The sequence below is a fragment of the Antechinus flavipes genome, chromosome 2 (genome assembly GCF_016432865.1).
Source record: "Antechinus flavipes isolate AdamAnt ecotype Samford, QLD, Australia chromosome 2, AdamAnt_v2, whole genome shotgun sequence".
Lineage (NCBI taxonomy): Eukaryota > Metazoa > Chordata > Mammalia > Dasyuromorphia > Dasyuridae > Antechinus > Antechinus flavipes.
In genome coordinates, this window is record NC_067399.1 from 336,221,850 (window position 1) to 336,249,307 (window position 27,458).

The 27,458-nt window shown below is 34.0% G+C and overlaps 1 protein-coding gene across 2 annotated transcripts in view; it reads left to right on the plus strand.

Annotated features, from left to right (window-relative positions):
- The window catches only part of FNTB (farnesyltransferase, CAAX box, beta), a 76,106-nt gene that overhangs the window by 9,779 nt on the left and 38,869 nt on the right, over positions 1 to 27,458 (plus strand). The window contains exons 2-4 of one of the 2 annotated variants that reach the window (XM_051977824.1): positions 7,473 to 7,537; positions 24,565 to 24,637; positions 25,429 to 25,520. In XM_051977824.1, the coding sequence (XP_051833784.1) occupies positions 7,473 to 7,537; positions 24,565 to 24,637; positions 25,429 to 25,520 (230 nt within the window). Of the gene's footprint in view, positions 1 to 7,472; positions 7,538 to 19,823; positions 20,795 to 24,564; positions 24,638 to 25,428; positions 25,521 to 27,458 lie in introns of those variants that run through there. The other variant, XM_051977825.1, reaches the window with a different exon arrangement.

Here is a 27,458-nt window from a genome sequence, read left to right on the forward strand (position 1 = left end):
TGTAGGTTTGGTGGTTAAGGGAAATAAGGGATATATTGTTTCAGTTAAAGTATACATAAAAATGGACTTTTGAGCATTGTCATTTATAACTTTGTTTCAGTGGGAAAATGAGCTCACAGTTCCAAATAGCTCCCTCACAAATGAACTTTTACAACGTTTTTTTTTTTTTTTTTTTGAGGGGGGGGTGGTTGAAAACTGTCTAATACAAAGTTCAAAATGAGAAGTCTTAGTGCAAGAAAATGTACAAGTTTTATTAAGTGCCTATTATGTGCCAAACATCATACTAAATGCTTTACAAATACTTCCTTTGAATCTCACAACAGCCCTGGCAGGAAGATACTGTTATTTCCATTTTAGAATTGGGGAAACTGAGGGAAACGCTTTTTACTGACTTGCCCAGCACTATGTCCATTGTGTCCCTTAGTTGTCTGATTGGGTTAAGTTTCATAAAATGAAATGCTTTGGAATTTACTTGTGAAAAGAACTAGGATAGCTAATACAGTTATGACTTTGTTATTATATCATATAGGAGAATAATTGGTAATAATATTTGGGAACTTCATTTTGCATTTGGAGGTCTCTTAAATAACTTCTGAATTAATCAACATCTTTATCTTTTATTTTCATCTTAGCCACCAACAAGAATTTTTTATCACACCCATGTCATCACCACCCACATATTCCTTTCCCATAATTCATGCTTCTAAAATTCTTTTATCTAACCATAGCCCTTCTATCTTTCAATCTCTTCCTGTGTCTCAGCTTTTCTAAATCTGTTTTTTATTTTCACTGAAACTTATAATCATTCTTCTGTCCCTTCCTGCTTTTCCTAGGCCCTGATATCTGCCTTCACTTTCTTCTCAAAATCTTAAATCTTACTATCCTAGACACTTTTTATGACCACTAATTATTCTTTCCAAGCCCATCTCTGGATTGTTCTACTTACTAGCCACCTTGTCAAGGTACTGATCAGTTTTAGAGGAAATCCAAAATCCAACTGTGACTTGGCTCACTATAAATGTACTTTAACCATGCACTCAGTGCTATATATCAGTCCTTTTATTCTGCTCTGGAAAATTGCCCAAAGTATTTCCCATAGAGAGAATCTCGTCTTCTCTCATTTTCTCTCATTTTCTCAAGCTACTTAGATATTCTCTTTTATCTTCAGTAGAAAATCTCACTTATTTGAGGCCATGGGTTAAAAGCTTGCTTTCCAATTCTGTACTTTAAAATAACTTCAACATCATTCATCCATTCTCTCATTCTTTGTTTGCTAACATCAATCTCTCTAACCTTTGATTCTATTTCCTCGGTTTTTCCTGAAATATTCCCCTTTGACCATCCTTTCACTATTCCTAATTTCCATTCTTTAATTGCCCACTAACTCCTTACCTATCGCCCTCAACTATGTCTTGATCTTTTTCATCCTAAGAAAACCCTTCATGTGACCCTTTAGTTGCTCACAAACTATTATTGTATCTCCCATCCTTTTAACAAATTTCTAGAAAAACAGTCTACAGGAATTGCTTCTACTGTCTCACCTTTCATTCACTTAACTTCTTGTTAATCCCTTTCTTTTCTGACCCTTGACTTGAGATAGCTTTCTCTTAAGATCAGTAGTGATCTTTATGTTAAATCAGTGGTCTTGTCTCAGCCCTGATTCTCCTTGACCTTTAAGTAGAAACTAGGTAGAATAATTTCCCACTGCTTAAGTTCTATAAATTGATCATTTTGTATGGCCCTCAAATGGTGTTATAAATATTCAAATGGCTCTTGGCAGAAAAAAAAACCAAAAACATCCCTTTTCTAAACCTATTCCTTTTCCAAACTTCCTTATTATTATTGAAGGCACCAGCATTTTTGAGGTCATCCAGGTACATAATTACATCCCAGCAAAACTGAGAATTCAAAGGAAGTTGATAAATATCTACTAAAAAAAAAAATAATAAAGTTCCTAAACTAATAAAATGAGATAAGAGATCTTTAAGTCAATCTCAGAAAAAAAAAATCAAGAGAATAATGAACTGGAAAAAAAAGAAATAAAATCCTGAATAAATGGATTTACAAGTGTATTCTGTTAGATATTTAAAAAGCACTTAATTTATCCTGTGATGTAAAAATTTTCCTCAAAACTTTTTCTTTTATGACACAAGTATGGTTCTGACACTCAAATGAGAGGCAGTACAGGGAAAGAAAACTATAAGCCAGTTATACTAAAGAATGCTGAAGCAACAATTTTAAAGTGAAATCTTCAGCAGAAATCTACACAAATGTAGTAAGAAAGTAATTCTTTGTGACAAAGAGATTCATTTGAGGGATGAATGACTCTACATTTATAAAAATTAATAACAAAAAAAATCATAGCTTTTGAAGGGCTCTTCTTTCCATATGATTTAAAGTATATAGTTAAAGCTGTAAGCTAGTGTTTGTAGTGATGAAACACTAGAAACTTTCCCCAGTACAAACAAGAGTAAAGCAAGGATGTTACTTCTCTCCCTTATTTAACAGTTCTGAAAATGTTTGTTAAAAGTAATAAGACAGGAGGACAAAAGGAAAGATATAAACATCAAACAATTATTGTTTTTGCAGCTGACACAGTATGTTTAGAAAGTCAGAGAATCAGGAAAGAAACATTGAGGTGCTAGCTTCACTAAGCAGGATACAAAATTAATATATACTGTCTTCAGTTTTTCTATATATATATATAGCGCTAATAAAAAATCAGGAAGAAATATAATAGAAATTTCATTTTTAATGACTCCAAATGTATACAGTATGTAGAACTTAACTTACCAACCAACGTAACACTTATATAAATACAACCATTACTATACCTCAAATGAATTTATGAAGCAGTAAGCTTTAAAGCAGGGGCAAGTAGGTGGCACAATGAATAAAGTGCCAGAGTCGGAGAAATCCCAGTTCAAATCTGAACTCACACATTTACTAACTTGTATGATCCTGGGCAAGTTTCTTAGCCCTGTTTGGATCAGTTTCCTTATCTATGAAATGAATTGGAGAAGGAAGTGGCAAACTACTCTAGTATTTTTGCCATTTTGGGTCACAAAAAATTGGATATGATTAAAAACAACTGAACAACAACAAAATTCATTAAAACAATTTGATACTCATTGCAAAAACAAAAATAGATCAACTGAATAGAATAAAATATAAAAGCAATTAAAATTTTTTGATAAACTCAAAAGTAAAACATTTAAATGACCATACATCAGTAATGAAATGTTTATTTGAAAATAGCTTGCATAATTTGTGTAGGCATATACCATTCTTTTAAGCAGTAAGATTTTTGTATGACCTTTCTGTTTTATGTATCTAAATGTGATAGCTCTCATAGAAAGCTCTGCACTGATTAATTAATTTATTTATGTGTTTTTAATTTTTAATAGTATTTTATTTTTCCAAAAACATGCAAAGATAGTTTTCGACATTCACCTTTGCAAAACCTTGTGTTCCAAATTTTTCTTTTTCTCCTCCCCTCCTCACAACAGCAAGCAATCCTATAGGTTAAACAAGTACAATTCTTCTAAAAATATTTCCATATTTGTCATGTACATAAAAAAAAAATCAAAAGAGAAAAAAACCACGAGAAATGCTTTTGTCCACATTCAGTCTCCATAATTCTCTTTCTGGATATGGATGGCACTTTCCATTACAAGTCTATTGGAATTTCCTTAAATCACCTCATTGTTGAAAAGAGTCCATCACAGTTGATTATCATACAATCTTGTTATTACTATATAAAATGTTCTCTTGGTTCTGCTAATTCACTTAGCATCAGTTCATGTAAGTCTTTCCAGGCTTTTCTGAAATCAGTCTGCTTATCATTTCTTGTAAAAAATAACATTCTATTGCATCCATATACCATAACTTATTCAGCCATTCCCCAATTGATGGGCATCCCTTCAATTTTCAGTTTTTTTGCCACTGTAGAAATAACTGCTACAAACATTTTTGCATGTGTGGATCCTTTTCCCTCTTTTGCGATTTTTTGGAATTCAGACCTAGTAAAGACACTGCTGGATCAAAGATATACACAATTTTAAGCCCTTTGATCATAGTTCTATATTGCTCTCTAGAATGATTAGATCAGTTCTATGTGATTTGTTAATAAAGGGAGCATTAGGAAAAGATTAAAGTTTTGCATTACTGCTGAAAGAATTTGACTTGAATCTATATTTGAAAGCTTTGGTATATTTCATTCTAAATGCCATTGAATTAAACTCCTTTTTAAGTTTCTGTTTCCCTTAATTTCCTTCCTGTCACGTCAACAATCGGTAGGCATTTTTTTAGTACTTACATTGTGCCAGGCTCTGTGCTAAGTGCTGGGATTCATAGAAATGCAAAAATTAGTGCAGAGACCACATTTTTGTACTTTTTTAAAAGAAGCCAGTAGAAGGGGAAGATGAACACTTTATAGACATTGGGGATAGTCAATGAAAAGACATAGAAATGAAAGATGGAGTCTCGTGTGCAAGGAACAACAAATCAATGTTGTCGGATTGTAGATTATATGGAAAGTAGTAAAATATAAAAGAAACTGGAAAAGTAGGAAGGGACCAGATTGTGAAGAACTTTAAATGTCAAAAAGGATTTAATATGTGATCCTGTAGGTAATAAGGGGCTTCTGGAGTTTGAATGAGAGGTGAATGATTTGGGGATGACATGCTCACATCTATGTTTTGGAGAATTATTTTAGTGACTGAGTGGAGGATGTATTAGACTGAGGACAGGCTTGAAACAGAAAGATCAAACCAAAGACCGTTACTAAAGCCAATGAGAGCATGAACTAGGGTTCAGCAGGGTGAGTGAAAATGAAATATAGAAGACATGTTGTGAAGATAGAGAAAAAACCCCAATGTTTTGACAGCTTATTGGATATGTAGCATGAGAGAGAAGGGAAGAGTATAATGTGACCCTAAAGTTGTACATATAAGTGATTGTGAAAATTGCTTTGTTCTTGACAGTAACAGGGAAATTGGAAAGAGGGGAGGACTTGGGGGCAAAGTGTTCTGTTTAGTATTTGTTGAGATTAAAGTTGTCTTATGTAATATCCTATTTTAGATGTCTAATAGGAAGCTAGAGATAGGAGACTTGAGGATGAACAGACAAATCTGGGAGTTATAAGTTACATTATAAGAGTATTATCATAGATTGGAAGATTTTTTGTAGAGGAAATTACAGGTATAATGGAAAAAGAGAAGAAGGCTCAGCATAGAGGACTAGAGGGAACCCAGAGTTAAGACTTGCTTTCAAACTAAACTTCAAACTAAAACTTCAGAATGAGGTAAATGAGGTAAATTCAAATTTGGAGTTCTCATTGGTATCGCATGAACTCTCTTTTAACACTCATTTTCAATAGTTAGTGTAAACATACACTGTAGGATCTTAGGATTTGGATTATGAAGATCATCTAGACCAGTCTCTCAATTTATAAATGAAGAAACTGCTCATAAAAGTTCCTCATTGTTTGTTTATTGCCATTTGTTCACAATCATGCGGCTAACTTTATTATCCTCTTTATGATATTCACTTTTAAATTTTTTTCATGCTTTTTTTAAACTAACCACCACACACAATACTGGTAGACTATTAGTATCGATATATATGTCTGTCTGTTCCCTAGGCATATTCCTCTAAAACAAACTTGAGGTCATTAAAGGAACTTTGAAATTTCTTGGAGATATTCCAGACCATCCTCTTTCACTTATTTAACATGAACCAAATACTAGCTGTATGATCTTGGACAAGGCACTTAATTTCTGTTTGCTTCAGGTCCCTCAACTATTTTAATATATAAGTACATATTAAATATAATATATATAAAGTATAAAAACTATTATGACAACATCCACTTTCCAGTGTTATTGTGAATATCACATAAGATAATATTTGTAAAACAAAAAGTACTTCGCATGATACCTGGTACATAGTGAGTATTATGTATATATGCTTATTCCTTTCTCCTCCCTTCCCTCTTCTTTTTTTAGTTGTGATGAACAAACTCTATAGGTTGTCTCTCTGATTGCAGATCAGACCTTTTATATTTGCAGATGTAGTCTAGATATTTATATCTTTTTATATAGAATGTGGATATAGCCTACAAGTAAATAACTTTTATTTACTCGCTTCTTGTTTTGACAGGTCCTCAAGAGGGGAGGACTTTTTATTGGAGAGTTCTAAGATGTAGGCTTTTTTCCCCCATTGAAAGTCTAGATATCTAAATGTTGAGCAGATGTCAAACTTTGCTGTTTTACATCCGAGATATCAAACTTTGAGCTCACAGATTTTCTAAGTCTATATATTGCTTCAGGGATCCATTTCTGTTTGAAGTTGACACCATTATTTTATATTAACCTTTGAACAGTTTTAAATAAGGAATATAGATTCAGATAGGCTTGTGTTTGAGAGTTTTTTCCAAAACTTTTGTTTTCTTCCAGTCAACATTATCACCTTGTAATATATACTAAGTAAATGTTTCTTTTGACATAATTTAACAGAATAGTTGTCCAAATACTTTGTTTACTATTCTATATTATTTACTTTTCTTATGTCATTCAGCTTAAAACCCCTCAGGAATTCTTTGAAACCATATTTAATTACATTTTCCAACTTGGGAAAGTATGAATTAGAAATAGATCAATTTAGAAAAAGGCCAATTATTTATTTAGTTTGGTGTTTCATATAAGTTTAAGCAGTACAGGTTTTACTAGATAAAATGTTGTGAATGGGAAATTTAAGTATCTGGACAATTTTATTTCCAAGTTCAGTCTAACTTACAGATAGCTTTTGAATTCTTGATACATCAAATATATCCTTCTCCTAGTTACTTAAAAACAAATTTTTTGGACCAAGGGTGCCAAACTCAAATAGAAACTGGGATCACCAAAACATCCATAAGAATCCCTGCTCTTGAACAGTGACTTAGAAAATCATGTATTAATATTAGCTATGTTCTGTTGTTATTATTATTATTATTATTATTGTTAAATATTTCCCAAGTATATTTTAATTGGTTTAGACCACACTCTGAAGTGTTGATGACAGTGTCGTGTTTGACACCTCTGTTTTAGCATATTAGAGTATTCATTACATAGATCTGAGAGGATAATGTAAACATTATAAGAATATTATCATAGATGGGAACAAATTCCTCATTAACCAAGGAATGTTTCTTATATTTATTTTGAATAATTCTATATATGTATACGTTGTTTATTTATATGTTGTCTATTTAAACTCGAATATAAACTGCTAGGTAGCAGCGATTTTTGATTTTTTTTTTACTTTTTTCTTTTATTCTTAGTATCTAGCATAGTGCCTGGCACATAGTAAGCATTAATAAAGACTTATTGATTGATTGATATTGGCAGAAATTCTCTGAGACAATAGGATATTGAATCTATAGGTTTCTTATCCACATTTCTGTTTTTTCTCTCCCATCTCTTTACTAGGCAAAAGTAGAAGATAAAATACAAGAGGTCTTCAATGCTTACAAGATCAACCATCATGTGCCAAGGTAAGATATGGTGTTGAATACAGAGAGGAACACCAATGAATGATTCCCCTTTCTCTATAACTTGTGTATTTTGATTTGAATCAGTCTTGGTTGGGAAGGACAATGTCTCAGCTATTATTAATAGATGACTAAGATTTATTAACCCTGGGACTAATTGGATGACCAAAGCCTGGTTCTACTGGTGCTATGGATATTGTCATACTTTAGTCAGTAATCTTTTTGGAATTTAAATCCAGTAGTGAGTTAGATGTGTCAAAAGACATGAATAGTATTGTAATTTTTCTTGTAAAATCTATATTGTTTTCCAAAAATGATTGTCAGATTATAAGAAATGAATTTCTGTGCCTGTATATATGATGACATTGAATTTTTACTATTTTTATTGATGTGAACTAATCTCAAAATTGTTTTTATTTGGACTTCTCTGCAATTAATAGAGAGTTTGACATTTTAAAAAAATAATGGTTGATAGTTTGCATTTCTTTTGCAAATATTATGTTCATATCTTTTGATTACTTGTCAATTGGGGAATGGCTTTTATTCATAGAAGTTTGTGTTAACTCCCTCCAGATTTTGGATGTTATATTTTTATCAAAGATGTTTATTGCAAATATTTTCCCAGTTTTTTTCTTATTTTAGCTGAAATTATTTTATTTGTACAAAACTTTTTAAGCTTTATACAATTGAAAAGGTCTTTTGTCTTTTGTAATATGCTCTGTATCGTTGTTGGTTAGAGTCTTTTCCTATTAAGTTATGAGAGAGAATCTGCTACTCTGTTTAACTTTTCAATACAGAAATTTTACAGTTAGCTTGTTTATTTATCTGGAATTTACTGTGGTATGTGTTGTAACATGCTGCGCTAAACCTGTTTTCTGTCAAATCGCTTTCCATTTCCCTAGTAGTTATTGAATAATAAAAAAATCTTTCTTTGATATTTTATGTTCATAGATGTATTGAAGCCTAGACTGTTGTATGAATTTCCTTGCTTTTCTGATCTATTTTATTGATCAATGTTTCTATTTTTATTTAGTATCTAGACCCACAACACCTCTCACCTGGACTATTGCAGTGGCCTCCTAATTGGTCTCCCTGCCTCAAGTCTCTCCCTACTCCAGTCCATCCTCCATACAGCTACCAGTGACTTTTTAAAAGTGCATTTCTGACCATATCACTCCCTCACTCAATAAACTCTTTGTCTTTTTTTAAGCTCTTTACAACTTGACCTTAACCTCCTTTTCCAGCTACATTATATATTATTCTCTTTCTTGCACTCTCTAGTTTAGGAAAATTAGCCTTTTTGCAGTTCATCTAGACAACACTCCATCTCTGATGCCCATGCACTCCCTATGAGGATTGTATCTTTTGCTTATCACCACCTCATAGAATCCCTTCCTTACTTAAAGACTTAGCTACATGACGCCTTTTACTGATTCCTCCAACTGCTAATGCCCTCCCTCTCTAAACTATATTGTATTTTTTTTTATTCCGTATATACTTACATATGTATATATTGTCTCCACCACAAGAGTGTAAGCTCCTTGAGAGTAGGGTCTGTCTCATTTCTCTTTGTATCCTCATCGCCTAGCACAGTGCCTGGCACATTGTAGGTGCTTAATAAATGCTTGTTGATTGATTGGTAATGTTGAATATTTTTGAAAGTAATTCCTATCTAATATATAATTTGAGATTTGCTCATGCCAGACACCATTAGTTTCTACTTTTTTGTCATTATTTCCCTAAAATATCACTTTGGCAATTTGGTTTAGTGTTAAATCTGTAGATCAATTAATTTGGATAGTATTGTTACTATTACTATATTGGGAATAGTCTATTCATGATTATTGTGTATGTCTTCATTTTCTTTATTTCTGTGAAAATTGTTTTGTATTCCTATTTATATTAATCCTATGTGTGTGCCTTGATAAGTTAGCTCCTAAATATTTAATGCATTTTGATATTAATTTAAATAACATCTCTTTCCTTAATTTTTTATTGGTAGTAATATTTGGAAAGTGATCTTTTGTATATTTTCTATCCTGCTGAATAATAATAATAATAATAATAATTCAAGTTTTCAAAGCATTTTCTTTACATATATTATCTCACTTGCTGAAGAAATTGTCTTCATTATTTTTTTGTTTGATTCTTGATTCTAAATAAAGTATCATCTACAAATATAGATAATTTTGCCTCCTTTTGCCAATGCTTACTTATTCCCTTAAATCCTTTTGTTGTTGTTTAGTTTTATTACTTATATGTGTCTGATGATAACATTGCTGATAGCCACACTTATTTCCTGATCTTATTGGGAAAATACATTATCGATAATGGTAGTTTGTGATTTTAAGAAAAGGTCCTTGTGCTTTTTCTTTTTTACTGGTTTTTGGCATAAGCTATTTATAGAAAATATTTTCAGTATCTATTGCTTATTAATGTGATTTATTATGCTACTTGTTTTCTTAGTATTGAATCATTTTTGCATCCCTAATATAAGTCATTCCTTGATCTTAGTGAATTTTTTTGTATATGTTACTGAAATCCTTTTTATTTCTTTGCTAGCATTTTATTGAATTTTTTGAGTAGGTATTCATTAATGAGAAGGCAACATGGCATGGTGGATAGATAGCTTGCTGAACTTGGAGTAGAAATGCCTGGGTTTAAAATCTGCTCTTATATTTACTTGTTATATGATCCTTGAGGAATAACTTCATTTTTTAATGCCTTAGCATTGCTGGAGCAAGCTCTTACATGAGGAGGTTTCCTTAAATCACAGATACTATTCATTAGTTCATTAGTGATATTGTTCTGCAGTTCTATTTCTGCTTTATTTCTTTCTAACTTGGGAATTCAGACTATGTTTGCTTCATAGAAAGTATTAGGTAAAGTATTATTTCTCCTTTAGGGAGGTGGGATTGAATTTGTAATATATAATGAGTATTTGTTTTTAAAGCATATGATAGAAGTCATTTGTAAATCAGTTTGGACTGAGAATATTTTTCTGAGAGTCCATTTATGGCTTGCTTAATTTCTCTTTTAGAAAATGAGTTACTTATTTTCTCTCTTTGATTTTTTTGAGTTATTTGTCTTTTCTGTTTCATGTTAGAATATTTTAAATTTTTGAAGATAGCTATTTGTAATGGGCTGAGGCTTGAGTTGATGCACTGAGGTCCCAAGCACATGAGGCTAAATAGTAATTGGACCATACTCTATTAATAGATAAGCTTAGAGAAAGAATGGCCCCCACCCACTCTTTGTGCAAGTCCTGATGTGTTGTATAGGAAATGACGATTTTGGTGGGTGGAGGCAGGGGAGTGGAAAAGGAAGGGGAGGAGAGGCTTTTTTGGGATTGCCATTGCCACGGTTGGCTCAGCTCACATCTCTCTCTGTTAGCTGATTTGTTTCTCTTCTTCTTTTTTTGCTTTTGCTGCTTTCGACAACTTTTTCTGTTTGTTAAGTGTCTGAGGCTGGATTTGAACTCAGGTCCTTTTGACTTCAAGGCTGGTGCTCTATCCACTGAGCCATCTCCTCCCCTTTCTTTTCCACTCCCCTGCCTCCACCCACCAAAATCGTCATTTCCTATACAACACATCAGGACTTGCACAAAGAGTGGGTGGGGGCCATTCTTTCTCCAAGCTTATCTATTAATAGAGTATGGTCCAATTACTATTTAGCCTCATGTGCTTGGGACCTCAGTGCATCAACTCAAGCCTCAGCCCATTACATCAGGGAGGGCGTGATTATCTCCTTTTTAGTGCTTTCACCTCCCTTCCTGAGAAGTCAGGGGGGTCGTGATCACTTCCTTTTAGGTGCTTTCACCTCCTTTCCTGAGAAATCAGGGAGGGTGTGATCACCTCCCCTTGGGGGCTCTGACCTCCCTGAGGAGTCAGGGATGGCATGATCACCTGTGTTCTAAAACAAAAGAAAGCGGGAGATGTAATGGGCTGAGGCTTGAGTTGATGCACTGAGGTCCCAAGCACATGAGGCTAAATAGCAATTGGACCATACTCTATTAATAGATAAGCTTGGAGAAAGAATGGCCCCCACCCACTCTTTGTGCAAGTCCTGATGTGTTGTATAGGAAATGACGAAGGAAGCTTATCTATTAATAGAGTATGGTCCAATTACTATTTAGCCTCATGTGCTTGGGACCTCAGTGCATCAACTCAAGCCTCAGCCCATTACAGCTATTTCACTTATGCTTTTAATTTTTGTTTCTGTATAACTTTATAGTAATTTCTGATAATTTTTTTCCTTTCTATTTACAGTAAATACCCTCTTTTCATTTTTATTTCTTTTTTAATTGCTTTTTTTTTGATTTAGCAAATATTTCCAAACAAACCTTTGAAAGAATAATCCTGAAAATTATTGATTACAGAAAAAAAGATGGATGTTTTTTTCTTATATTTTGTTCACTATTTTTGGATAAAATTATATTGTAGTTTATTAATTTTCTTAATCTTCCAAAAACCCACCTCTTCCATATCATTTTTACTTTTAAAAATCTTCATTTTTGTTTCTAATATTTAATTTTTAAAGTCTCTTTTGTGCTTAATTGAAGATTATTAATTTTTAAAGTGAAGTTTTTTGCTTTCTTTTGTTTTTTGTTTTTTGTTTTTTTAATAACCTACACTTCATACGATATTCTTCCCTGAAAGCCCTATAGGAAACTGTCCCTTACAACAAAGAAAGAAAACTAAAATGAAACAAACAAAAACCCAATTAAGCAAAACTAATCAACACATTGAAAAAGTATTCTTTACTTTATCCACTATGGAACTGTGAAATACATACAGTCTGCCACCTCTTCATGGAATGGATAGAAGTACCTAGTACCAAACTTGGTCATTATGATTTCATACCATTTAGGTTTAGTGATTTTTACTGAAGTTTTTTCCCCCATTTACGTTGCTGTAATCATTGTATATTTCTTAACCTAGGAGATATGAATTTATTTTAAGAAATATTTTGATAACTATATTTCAACATGAACTAATTTCTTTCATATACCTATATATTTTGTTTTATGAATTTAAAACCACTATTCTATGAAGGGACTAATAGGCTTCACTAGACTGCCAGAGGGGAGACCATCACAAATAAAAAGTTAAGAAGTCTCATCTGTTTTCCTTATTCTATTTACTTTATTTTGTATCCATTCATGAATATTGAGAATTATATCCAATATATTCATCATCTTTAAAAATTGTCATTTTCCAGTACATTTATTTATCTTATTTAGCAATTCCCCAATTATTGGACATCTACTTTATTTCCAGTTATTCACTGTTACAAAAAATAAATATTTTAAAATATTTTTATGACTAGAGGCTTTTCTTTTTATCATTAACCTCCTTGTGGTATACACCTTGGAATGTCAGAGCCAAAGGATATGCATATTTTGACTTTCTTTGCATAATTCCATATTACTTTCTAGAATGTTTGTACCAATTCATCACAATGGTACCACTAGTGCTTATGTGTAAACAAACTGTCCAATGTATACTTTTCTTTTGTCATGTTTGGATGGGTATAATGGTATATAAAAGATATAACATAGAATCTCAGACCTGTTTTGATTTTCATTTCTCTTAGTGTTTTTTATTTTGAGCATTCTTTCATATTAATAGTTTATTAATAATTTTTATAGTTTCTTTGTAGACTTATTTCTATTTTTTGAAAAATTATAAAGAATGGCTTTTGTTCTTATATATTTCTGTTAAATGCTTAAATATTTTAAATAGCAGACCCTTATCAGATGTATTTGCTACACATATTTTCCTTAGTTGATATAGGAAATTCTAATCCCAGTGGCATTAATTTTGTGGCAAAATTTCTTGTAATTGAAATGATCTATTATTTTTTGTAATAATCTCTATTCCTTTTTTGGTTATGAATTAATCCTCTAGCCAAAGATGTTAAATTCTTCTGATCTGGTTCTCTTCTAATTTTTTTTGTTATAGTCTTTAATATTTAGATCACATAAGAGATTATTAATTTTCTGGTCTTAAGGGTTTTTAAAAATTGCACACTCAATTCATTAGTTCTCTTGTTAATGTCAATATTTAGGAATATATATTTTTCTATAAATATTGCTCTGGTTGTATTTTATATATTTTGCTAGGTTGTTTCATCATTATTCTTACCTTTGGTATATTTTTTAAAATGTTTCTGTGGTTTGGCCCTTTATCAGTTCATGTAGGATTACATTTTTATTTTCTATTTAAATCATCTTTTGTTCATATTTCTTTTGTTAATTCTTCAATTTAATTCAACAAACATGTGTTTGCAATGCACAGGCACTATATTAAGTAGTGAGAGTACTAAGACTAAAAAGAAACTCCCTACAGAGTTTAAGTTCTCAAAATAAAAGACTGATTTTGATAAATAACTACAAGGCAATTTCAAGAGGGATAGGGCAATGATATCTAGAGGGAACAAAATAAGCCTATGAGTTGAGTTTTAAAGGAAGCCAATTTCTAAAAGTTGGAGGTACATATGGAATGCATTCCAGATATAAGGTGGAATGCTGAGATAGGACATTTGGCTGGAATATAGAACACATCAATGGAAGTAGTATGAACTATATGAAAATATTAAGCATAGGTTATAAAGAACTTTAAAAGCCTTAAATTTGTATGTGAATTAACTGGAACAAAATAAGATATATTTACTGACATATGATAAATTTTGTAATTTTTAACATCTTTTAAAATAACTTTTTAACATGAAACATACTTTTGTTTTGCTGAAATCATTGTATAAATTGGTATTGAGTTCACAAGATTTTGACAGATATCCTTTAATTTTTCATGAAACTATATTTGATCATATTGGACGTTAAGCATATCTTTTAAGCAGTATATTTTTCTAACTCTGGCCTTGATTATAATCGATAGGTTTTCTAGCTTAATATCTTGTGAATTCCCAGGCCCATTAAGCATGTTTTTGTCCATCTTTTGCATAGATTTCTTAACTTTTTATGATGTGGCATAGTGCTAGGTGATTTGCAATATTCCATCTCCATTTAGGAATTTCTGTAATTTTGGAACAATTTTGTTTCTCGTTGTATCAATATAGTTATCAGTTCATTATTTCCTCAGTGAGGATAAAACCTCCAAGTCCAGGGGAAGTAAAAAGAAAAAAAAAATCCCCCTATTTTTGTGTGTGTGTTCTCTTTTGATGAAGTACTTTACTTCCCCACGCCAACAGCCCATATTTCTAATATTAATTGGAAGTGTTCTTATTTTAGTTATGTTATTTTAGTTATGTCTTTTTATTTTAGTTATGTCTTTCATGTCTTTATATGTCTCTCATGTCTTTTCTTAAAAATCAGAGTATTAAAAACACAAAAAAAGCTCATTGAAACATATCTAGCATCAAACCGATTATCCTAGTTCAATCTGCTTTCATCTAATCAAGATCAGACATTTAGTGATGAGGATCTAGAAAAATCAAGGTTCTAAGTTAGAAGTTTGAGAAACATCTGGCTATCAACTAAGATAGCATTTACATGAGAACTGATGAGATCACTTGTAGAGGGAAAAAAGTCTAGGATAGTCTTATGAAGGTCATATTTCGTGGTTCTAAGATAACTAATAATTAAGGAAATGAGGAACTGTCAGATATTTGGAAGGAGATCAAAAGAGTAATCAAACATGTAGAGAAACAGTATCACAGAAGACAAAGGAGAAAAGACCATTCAGGGCAGAAAGGATGGCTGACTAAAGTAGTTCAGAACTCAAATGGAATATGAATTGGAGAGGATGTTGGATTTGGTAATTAAGACAATTGGTTGTTGGTAACTAGGTGAGAACAGTTTCTTTTGAATAGTGAGATCAGAAATCAAGGTTGAGAAGCTTTGAAAGGTTAAGAAATGACAAGAATATTCAGCCCTTTCTTGGACTTTGATTGTGAAAGATAATGCCGTATATACTCGAGTATAAGCCGACCCGAATATAAGCCGAGGCCCCTAATTTTAACCCAAAAATCTGGGAAAACTTATTATATCAGTAGGTTTAGGTAGCGCTTGGGTGCCGGTATACGTATGTAGAGCGGTTGCCAGCATTAGTATACAGTCTGGTTACCGACTGTGATACTACAGGAACGGCTGCAATGGTGGGCCCTGTAGTTATCACAGTCGGCATTCGCGCTGTATACTACACAGCAGGGGGCCATTCAAAGGGATATTTACACATGTTTTATCTAGTGACTCGAGTATAAGCCAAGGAGGGGATTTTCTGCCCAAAAATTGGGCAGAAAAACTCGGCTTATACTCGAGTATATATGGTAACTTTATATCAGCTAAAATCAAGGGAATGACAGATTTAAGTGAAGGTGTTTTTAAGGATAAGAAATTCTTAGACTTGACTGTAAGAATGTAAAAGAAAGAACCATTAGATATGGAGAGCTTGAAAATAAGAGGGAGTGATTGAAGGAGAAAGTTTCCAGGAAGAGTACTATCTTAAACTAAAGGGTTTTGATTCATGTGCTGCTTATTAAAGTCATTTAAACATCCCTAACATCTTATCTCTGAAGTGAAGGGAGTTTAGCCTAGATGACATCTGAATCATATACAACTCTATGAGTGAGGTGGAAGAGTGTCTCAGTTAGAAGGGATCACAGGCACAGGAAGGGGGTATTGCTCTTGGACACAAGGGAACCATCTCTTCAGATGGGCAGATAGGTAGCACAGTGGATAGAATCCTGGACTTAGAATCATAAAGTCCCCTCTTCCTGACTTTAAATTCAGCCTCATACAGGTAATAGTTACATGGCCCTAGGCAACTCACTTAACTTTGTTTGCTTTGATTTCTCATCTGTAAAATGAGCTGAAGAAGGAAATGGTAAACCACTCCAGTATTATTGCTAAGAAAACCTTGTCATATTGAATACATCCCGAATGTATTCATAGACTCAAACTATTTCCAGGTCAAGGGGTAAAGCTTTATTATGTCAGTTAGCAAGGGGACGAAGTTCCTAATGAATTTAGGATTATCAATGTAATGCTGGAGAAACTGAGGCAAGATAGAGATTAGAGAGTATTTAATAGTTTATTTAAAAGAGAGAACCTTAATGGGGCCAAATGGATCCATGGTTTGGTCCCAGGGCTGAATGAGACTGTCCTCTCCAAGAACCAGTGTGAGTTCTCAATGACATATACATGTGGCTCAGATACAGAGGGTAGACAGAGGCAGGGGCGGAGTCAGGATACTGGGATCGGAACGGGACTCTGACAGGGTTGGGGAGGCACTGGAGATGGGGATGACATAATGGAGGGAGGCACCAGAGAGGGGGAGATAAAATGGTATCTGATATTCTGATAGATTGGGATAGGGAGAGGCATTCTGATATTCTAAAATATAAGATATTTTATCCTTATCAAATAGTCTGATGATTAAGAGTGGTTTTGCAGGATTAAGCAGAACAATTAGAAACTGAGGCAGAACAATTCAGGGAAACCTGCACAGAACAATTTAGGGAAACTGAGTCAGGACAGTAAAAGAGAACTGTGGCACAACAAATCAAGGGGAGAGGTGGGACCTTTTATGAGAAGGGATGAAGAGTGAGTTATGTATGCTAACTGTGCTAATTATGTATGTCAATAAATCAACTGGTGGCTTGTAACCTTGGGAATTGACATCTATACCTTAACCTCCAGATTGTAGTATAACAGTGGGCATTAATTCAGGATATCTCTGTCATACAAGATAATTCTACAAGGTCAGTTTGCTCCTCACTGCAACCCATTCAGATATTAGATTGCTACTAGAGACATCATCTTTTGCTGGAATCCATTCACCCTGTCATAAAGAGTGACTGATAAGACCTCTTCAGATACTAGAACACAGGACAAGATTAGTGAATTTTGAGAAAGGAATAAGGAAAAAGAGAGTTCATAATGTACGACTTCTGTTTCTCAGTAAAGGACAAAAAGGCCCTCTGTGAGAGAGAGTATTAAGGGAGGAATTTCAAGTAGATAAGAAGTTTGAAGCACCCACTGTGAGAAAAGTACCTTAAGAATTCATCTGGGAACAATTGAAGGCTCATGTGAAAGAAGACATTAAATAGTGCATTTAGATTGTTAGTGGCCTTAGCTCCTTTGAGCTACACTTGAATTAGGAACAGAGAAGTAAGGTAGTCTAGAACCAGAGTAACAAAGCATGAGTGCCAAAGAAAAAAGGGATTCAGAAACAGAATATACTGGATAATTGAACAGATCAATCTTAGAGGCAAGATTGTAGAATGGAGGATAATGGTTTCAGAGCAGGAATTATGGATTAAAAGATGGCATGTTTGAGAAGAGTTTTGGGATGGAAGAAGATGTCATGGTAAGAAGGAAATATAGAAAGAAGAATATCAGAAATTGGATTTGAAGGAAATATCAGAAACTGAGGTGGAGCAAAGATATGGGTCTTGAAGAAGGAGAAAGCTTGGTATTTGATTGAATATCAGTATGTATATTGAAGTTTCTTACTTGCATAAGAAACTTTACTGTGAGTCCAGGGGATATCAATGAGTATATTGAAGTATCTATCTTCAATAAAGGGGATTAGATTTCCCATAGTGTTTTTTACTTGTCAGTTCTTATGCTTGTTTTTTTGAATTCCTTCATTAATCCTATTTTTAGTCTTTTAGCTATGAGATCTTTCTTTACAGTTCTTATTATAATTCTAAAGTACTTTTATGGCTATTGATATGTCCAAACTTTTTTCCACAGAGGCAATTTTTTTTTTCCTTCTGGAGATTTCTAACTTGTTTTTTTCTCCACTTATTGCATTAGATATCTTTTTTGTTTACTCTTTTTTTTTTTTTTTTTTTTTGGCCTTCCTGATAATGTTTTCTTAAATTACATTCTGTAACAGTTTCTTTCAACTACTTTTTGTTGTTTATTTATTGCATTGTCATTGTTTTGAGGTGCTACAATAGATTTAGATTTAGTAATAAGCACTCCCTCATCTGGGAATCCCCTGCTTTACTCTTCCCAAGCCATTAAAAAAAAACAAGAACAGATTCTGAAAATATTGATAATATGAATAATAAAGAGCAGCACCGAAACAATGGTAGCTCTCTTTTTTGATCTGTATGTTTTAGATAAGCACTTTTCTATAAGGGATTATTTTAAAAAACAAAGTTTTAATAGAATAATATACAAATTATTATTTTTATAAGAATGTAAGTTTTTCAAATGTAAAAATAAAGTGGGTAGTGGTAATTCTTCCTTTAGCCCACAGTCATTGATGAAAATTTTACTAGTGTTGAAATCTGCTAAGGAATTATTTTAGTAAACTCTTTATCGGTATGTCTCCCAGGCATTTTCCACATCCTCAGCAGGTTTTCTCTGGCTTGCTCAGGCTCTGTCCAGACCTCCCAGCATAATGTTTGCTTGGAATTTTTTTTGTTGGGGATTGGTAAGACTTATCAGGGTAAAGCCAGTTTTGTGGGAAGATTGAGGACATCTTTTTTCATTCTATAAAATTTTGTGTAGGAACAATCCAGGAACTGAAGGAATTGTGGAAAGGTATGAAATTGAAAATGATTTAACAAGATTAGATTGTGTAAAGGTGACAGTTGTGGAATTTTAAGAACTCAAACATTTTTTAGTTACAGAATCCTAAAGCAAATTGTGTATACTCACACAAGTAAGGCCAAGTCTGGGTAGAACTTTACTTAGGCTTCTGATTAGTTTATCCCTCAGTAGATAATCAGAAATAGAAGAACAGACAAATAGTTCTCCTGAAGTGTCGTTTATTTGCATTAGAAATGCTAATAAAATGTGTCTTTGAGAATTAAACTTGGAAAACTTCCTAGACACAACTTCAGTAAATATACTCCCTCTCCTTTCATTTTCTGGCTGAGTTAGTTATCTCCTCTCCCTTTCCCTCCTCATCTTTTTCTTTTCTTCTCCTCCTTTCCCCTCTTCTTCCTTTGTCTCCTTTCCTCTCCTTTTTTGTTGTTGTTTTTATTTCTTAATTAGATATTCTCTAATTGGAAGCAGATGTAGAGGAACACTATATTCTGATGGACTTAATATTTGATTGAGATAAATATTGAACTATATTCCTTATCCTTTCTTTATCATTTCCCTCACCCTCTCTAGCTATAATTAGATTCATGGGACCTGAAAGCATGATGAGATCTTTTGAGATCATTATTTTGTAGGTGAGTTATATAATACTATTGGATATTATTAGGCATAATTTCTCTTTCCTGTAGTCTTAAAATCTAATAGTATGTAATGCTAATTCTTTTGATGATTTCTTTTGCAGACATAGAAGTACTGCTTTGCAAAAACTTTAGATCATTTCATTATTGAACTAAAATTTACATATTAGGAGTCTTGACTCAGCATCTTGAATTCTTCTGTAATGGTGATTTTTCTTTTCCATAAATTCTGAGAATGGAGTACTACTTATTCCATTCATGAATAAGACTGGATGTGGCACATTATATCAGGTTTCTGGCCAATATGCTGATACTGATAAGGTACAAATGAAAACTACTGCTAAAACAAAAAAACAATGCTATCTGACTTTAGATTAGTAGTTAAAGGAGATATCAATGAAGTTATGATAGATGGATTACTTAAGGGTAGTCATAGTGAAAACTAAACTCAAGGAAATATTCTTCACTTCTATGAAGAAATATCTTTAAAATGCAGAAAAAAGAGAAGACATAGAAAGTCATTAATGGCTCTATCTTTGGAATGAGAAAGGGAACTTGAGCTACAGAGCCAGAAATCCTGTCAGTGATATCTCTAGCTGGTTACAAATGTAATTTCTGCAATAGAATAAAGTCTCTGCAGAGAGGATGTTGTTGACTATAACATCCATATATATTCTCCAACATGATCTCTAGGTGCTTTTATTCAGTTCAACAAGCATTTATTTTGTCATATTTTTATTCATCTTTTATTTTTATATCACCTTCATTTCTTAATGTATCCCTCCCCATGCCATCCTCTCAAATCTATCCCTTGTAACAAATATTTACAAAGAGGGAAAAAAACAATTCAGCAAAGTTAACCATCATACCAACCAAGTCTAACAGTATGTGCAATAATCCCCCATCTCTGCAAAGAAGGCAGGGAGGTGAATTTTTTTAACTCTTCTCCAGGCCCAAGTTTGTCAACTAGCATTTGTTAAGCACCTACTTTGTGCCAGGCTTTGTGCTGGATGCTGGGGATACAAAGGCAAAAATGAACAGTCCCTGCCCTCAAGGAGCTTACATTTCTACTAGGGGGAAACAACATGTACACAGGTAAGTAAATACAAACTGTGGATAAAGTAAATACATAGTAATTTGGGGGAGGGGCATAGAAGTGATGTGTGGAGAGTACTAACAACTGGGGGAGTTTGGAAAGGTCTTGTGCACTAGAAGTACCACTTGAACTGAACCTTGAAAGGAGTAATAGTTTCCAAGAGATGGAAGGGAGATAGGCATAGGAGATAATTATGTTGTGTATACAGAGTTGCAAGGAACAGGGAATTTTTTTTTTTGGCAGTTGTGTAAAAATTGGAATTGGAAAGGGTTGAATGTTTATTAGGAAATAATTGGAATGGTTCAAACTGGAAGTAATAATGTGATTGTGATGTATGTAAAGAAAAAGGGGACAGAGTTGAGAGACACTGTAGTAGTAGAATCAGCAGGATGACAACTAATTAGGTGGGGTGTGAGTAAGAATGAAGAGTTAAGGATGATTCTTAGCTCCTGAACCTGTGTCATTGGAAGAATAGCATTTCCCATATCAGAAATGGGGAAATTGGGAGAGGGTGAATTTGGTGGGTATTATCATAAAACTTGTTTTTGATGTGTTGCTTAAGAATCTGCTTGAGGATGGAGATGTCAGTAGGAAATGGAAGACTAGAGAGAGATTTAGAGAGAGCTGGGGACCAGAAATTTAAATTTGGAAGTCTTTTGCAAAAAGATAGTAGTTCAATCCATTAGAGTCAACTAAATTACTAAGAAAGTTATGCAGAAAGCGGAGTTGGAAGCTAGGATAGAGTTCTAGGGTATAGCCATTCACAAGGGTGGAAAACAGATGGTTCACCAATAGAGGAAATGGATGATGTTGGTCTGCTAGGAGAATAAGAAATCAACAAAGTTATTGAAACTCAGAAAGGAGAAAATATCCACGAGAATCAAGGTATTCAACAATGACAAATGCTGCAGAAATGTTCAGAATAATAAAGACTAAAGAAAGATTACTGTATTTAGCAACAAAGTGATTATTGGTGACTTTGGAAGGAGTGGTTTTCAGTCAGGTGATGGAGTCTGAAATCCCATGAGTTGAAAAATAAATGGAAAGTGAGAATCCAGGGATAAAGAGTACAGGCAACTTTCTTTGTTATCTAGAAGTGTGGCTGTGAAAGGGAGGAGAGAACAAGGCAATTCACTGATAAGGTGCTATGGTCAAGTGAAATTTTTTAAAAGATCCAGATGGAGGATCTCTAGCTATATTTTTAGGCCCCAAGGAGGGAGCTAGTTGGTAAAGAGAGATGATTGAAAATTAGGGAGAAAAGGGAGATGGTCAAAGGGGTTATCTGCTGGATGACACAGGATCAAGGGCCTATGCAAAAAAAAAAAAAAAAAAAAAAAAAGCTTGTCATATCTTTTGACATGAGAGAAAAGGAAAAGAAATGGTGTTGAGGGGATTTCAGGTATAGAAATGGAGGACAAGAATGAAACTGTTGTCTCAGGTTTGTTTTTGTTTTGTTTTGTTTTGTTTTCCAGTAAAATATGAAGCACAATCTGTTGCTGAGGGGAAAAGGAAGGGAGGTGGTAAAAGTGATTTGAGGAGAGACTTAGAATAAAAAATGTGAATTCCTTGAGTGAAATTCAGCACTGGGGAGTGCTGAGGAGAATGGTAAGAATAATGTCAACTTAGGATTTGGAAAAGGATATTATTGGAGACAAGGTGTAGTGCCAGAGAAACTGAGGCATGATAGAGATTAGAGAGTATTTAATAATTTATTTAAAAGGGAGAGATTTATTGGGACCAAATGGATCCATGGTTTGGTCCCAGGATGACCTATATACACATGGCTCAGACTTAGGGGGTAGACTGAAGCAAGGGTGGAGTCAGGGTGCTGAGAGGAATGGGACTCTGACAGGGTGGAGTGAGCCTCTGGGGAGGGGGATGACATAATAGGAGGAGGCACCCCGGACATGGGGAGAGGCATCTTCATAAGACAGTATCTGATACTCTGATAGCTTGGGATGGGGAGAGGCATTCTGGTATTCTAAAACATAAGATTTTTTATCCTTATCAAATATTCTGATAAAAGAGGGAAGGGAGATTTTTCAGGACAATTATAAACTGAGGCAGAACACTTAGAGAAACTGAGTCAGGACTGGGTCAGGATAATTAGAGACACTGAGACAGAACAATAAAAGAGAACTGTGGCATAACAAAGGAAGCAAGGGATTGATAGATAAAGGACAGTGAAAATTGCTAGCGTCAAGATTTATAAGTTATTTTGTATGATTTTATATTTGTCATGGGTTTTGTATTTCTTTCCTTCTCAGAATGAGATGGGGAAAGAGGAAGGGAGGAAAAAAATCTGAAATTGAAAATGAAATAAAATTTAGTTTAAGAAATTTTAAAAAGAAAAAAAAAGATTTTAAAATGGAGGAATAAAAAGAGGCTTGAGCAGAGCTGATGGTCTGGGAAAACAAGGAGTAGGAGGCATGACTGGAGATGTGAGAAGAATTAGAAATTAATTTCAGGAGGGATGAATTACAGAGAGAGAGAGAGAGACAAGGAATGGGGGGAGGGTATGGTCAAGAAAGAGAAATTTAAGAATTATTTTGATGATGAAGTCAAGAGTATGGCTATAGTGAGAATCAAGGATGTTGATAAACTAGCAGCCATATATCAATATGTAATTTGATATATATGAATGGGAGTTGGAGTGAGGAAGAAAACTATGAGCTCAGCACTGAACTGGAATTAGAATCTAGATAAAGTCAGATGGAATGGATTGCAAAGGAGGGGAAATTACTAAATAATGGAAGCTAGGGAGAAGATCTGGAGGTAGCACTCAGGAACACTATTCCACCCATGCTTATTCCTTCTCTGGGACAGTGTATTGGGAGTATGAGTATTTTTAATACTGGAGAGGGTAGCCAGGTATGCAGTGTTTTCTTAAAGGAGTCAAACTTCTATGATTGCAAAAAGATATAAGATCTGTGAAGAGAAGAGGCCTAATATGAAGAACAGCTTGTCAACTGTAGAATGAGGTTTCTCTAGAAAACATTGGAAAGAGAGGGGAGAATGATATGGAGACATAGCGCATGTAGGACTGAGGGAGCAAGGAATAGTATCAGGAGAAATCTTCCAGCTACTAGTCAGGTCTCATCTCTGAATTATAAGGATTCTAATTGGGGAAAAGTGCTTGCCAGCTATAAGACAATGGAGACACTTAATGTTCTATTTTATCTTGTAAAAAGTTTTATTGACTCCTTTTGTTTTTTAGAGTATTGTCATTTCCTGATACATGCTTTTTTCCCTCTCTCCTTCTTGAATTCTCTTTTCTAACAAAGTAACATAGTTAAGCAAAGAAGCAAAACTACCTCATCCAATAGTGCATACAACCTGCTTCACCTCTTCTCCTGAATCACAATTTTGTCAGAATTTTTTTGCCTTTTTTTGTTGTTCTTGTTTATATTATTGTAATCATTGTATAATCATTCTGATTTTTCTTTCCTTACTCTGCATCAATTCATATAATTATTTCTCTGGCTTTATCATATTTGTCATTTCATAGGCCACAATAATATTCCATTACATTCATATGCTACAGTTTATTCAGCCATTCTCCAATTGATGGGCACTCTGTTTATTTTCTTTGCTTCCATAAAATGTTTAGACACCTTTTAGGGCTACAAAACAAAACAGGATATTTATTTTATCACCATGTTGAGGGGAAGAGAATTTGTCTATGTTTAAGTGTTGGGGGAAGGGCACTATTCATGTTAAGTTTTCATAAAAGGTTTATTTATATATAATAAGGTCTTTGTCTTTTCAGACTTATTCTGCATCGAGAGAAGCACTTCCATTACCTGAAAAGAGGCCTTCGACAGTTGACAGATGCTTATGAGGTAAATATATCAACTCAGGATCACCGAATTTCATATTTTTCCCACTGATCAGGCCAATAATTACATAAGCCTTTCTACCCTCTTTTTACCTGCTTAAAATTTCCTGAAATTGTCTTTCTCAAAATAATCCAGTGTACTATACCATTCTCATTGTAGGACTGTCATTATGGTGGCAGTATTTCTACCCCTTAATGGGAATAAGCCAGGTTTTTGATCTCCTTCATTTCCTCACATAGCTTCAGAAAAATATCTGGGGCTGGTATTCCATCTGCTCAGGTATCCTGGTTTCCTAGGAGCCTTTTTGGTGTCCAACTAAATTTTATAATATCATGGACTTTTGGGCATCCTTCCTCTGTTGTCCTTTTCTTTGAGATAATATTTTTTTTTTGCTTCATCCTATTAAATATTTCAAATACCTCTCTGAGTTTATCTTCCCTGTTGGGTCTGTTCGATGATATTTAATAGTAGGTTTCATTAAATACAAAAAGCCCTTTTCCTTTCTTCTGCCTCCCAAAACCCCAGCAAGAATGCCAATAAACTTTTGTTTTCCCTTAGCCTAAGTATTCACTTACCTAAGATCCATTGGTATATCATTTCTTTGTTAGTTATATCAGTTCCTGGCCAAGGCCATAGCTTCCTAAGCCATTTTCCTTCATTTATTGATTCTCATCAATAGGATGTCCTAACATCTCTTACCAGGCTACTTGGAGTAAGACAGATGGCAATCATGTCACCAGTGTCTTGGAGTAGTGTGAATAGGAAATGTGTTTTTTTCCCTGTTCATCTTACAGTGTCTGGATGCTAGCCGCCCCTGGCTCTGCTATTGGATCCTGCACAGCTTGGAACTGCTTGATGAACCCATTCCTGAGTCGGTGGCTTCAGAGTGAGTTTGGCTTTAGAATCATTAAATTTAGCTTTTGAGCGCTCGCACACACGCGCTCTCTCTCTCTCTCTCTCTCTCTCTCTCTCTCTCTCTCTCTCTTTTAATGTGAAGAGTCAGGACATTACAGAAGAAAATTTTGCCTTCTTCTTGACATTTAGAAACTTTCTAAAATTTTCTTCCTTTTTAAAGGCTCAAATGTGAACTTTTAGGTAAACCAAAGTTTAAGAATCCAACAGAAGGGTTTTTGGCTTATTCTTTAGCCTAATCTCATGACCAGTTCATAGTCTTTGAAAAGTGAATTTGTCATCAGCTCTGATTATTTTAGTAAAAAAAAAAAAATGATCTTGATAGAAAATAGGTAATGAGTTTTTTAGTCATAGTCAAGTAGGAGCTCTTAGGATAGAATCGTTTCTGTAAGGGATATTATAATGAAGATTTACTATATGAAAGAAGATTCTCTTATTCTAGGATTTGCATCAAAGCTTAACTTCTTTGGAGAAGCTCTACCAGTTCCCATTGAACAGATTATTCTTCTTCCATAAGCGTAGTCTATCTCTATAATACCTCTTACTTTAGGAGAGTGGTAATAACCTTTCTGGTAATTGTATTTAATAGTGCACTGGTGATCAAAACTCTCTCGACAGACTTTTTACTCATGATGTTCTTGAATATTCTGATGCATAATTGGAGACTTAAGAAATTGTGAATTTTCCTTAGTGTTTTGTGCAGATGGTATTCTGTGTTTGATGCTTTTTATTAAAATATTCCCTCTGTGTTTTGGAGAAGAAAAAATGAGTTCTGCAGTTTTCGGAGGTTTATTTTTTTATTCCTAATACAAAGACAAGTTAGGAATTATATTTGGTCTATTGATCAGAGAAAAATCACACTTTCCTTTGAGGAAAGCTAGTTGTAATTTTATAGACTGGGAAAGGACCTTTGATATCATCTAATCTAACATGCACTTTCTGAGACTCGACTCAGAGTCCTGAGACTCAGGAATGGAAAGGCTTTCCAGCCAGGTTCATTTTTTATGCATCAAGTGGAGGCAGCTGTGCCAGGATACATGGAGCCCAGCCGGTGCCCTGGCCTAGGTCACATTGTCATGCCATAAGAACAGAACTGCACATTGTCTCATTCATTCTTTCTCAACAATAACCTCCCATTCTTGCTTTCCTGGGTGTAGGGTGTCTTGTGATGAATGCGGATGGTGGGGATAGTAAGGAATTGCACTTTGAACAAATCCCTTCTGAGGGGGAGTAAAACAATCTACATTGTCTCCATCATCATGAGGATACTATGGGCCAAATTTCTTTTAACAGTGGAAGTGGAGTTGGCAGAACTTCTGAAATAACAAGGATTTATTTGTCAAAATAAATGCCCATGTGCTTTTAAAATGCCAGTTGGGGTGTGTGAATGACATTTTTCCCCCCAAATGGCAATGAAGCAGTATAGGGGAGCATGCTAATCTATATATTAATTTTTTTTTAATGCAACTGTCAGATTTTTGTGTGATTTCAAATGGAGGGGGTCAGGCTTGAGTAGCATCTGGCTGTAGATAACAAGATAAAAGAGTAAGTGAAACTGAATAGAAAAGAACAGGTATAAATTAATTTGAACTTTTTTTTTTCCTAGATAGCATACTTATTGTTCTATAACTGTACAAAGCACTCGACTTACTTGACTTCTCCAAGGAAAAGCAGTAATAGAAGTCTTCCATTGTGTTGCTTCTGTGGCCAGTCCCAACTACAGGGATAGTAACATTAGCCACTTAGTTGAATTCCAAGCCATTTTTTTTAAAATTTTATTTTATTTAATAATAACTTTGTATTGACAGAATCCATGCCAGGGTAATTTTTTACAACATTATCCCTTGCACTCGCTTATGTTTCGTTTTTCCCCCTCCCTCCCTCCACCCCACCCCCCCAAGATGGCAAGCAG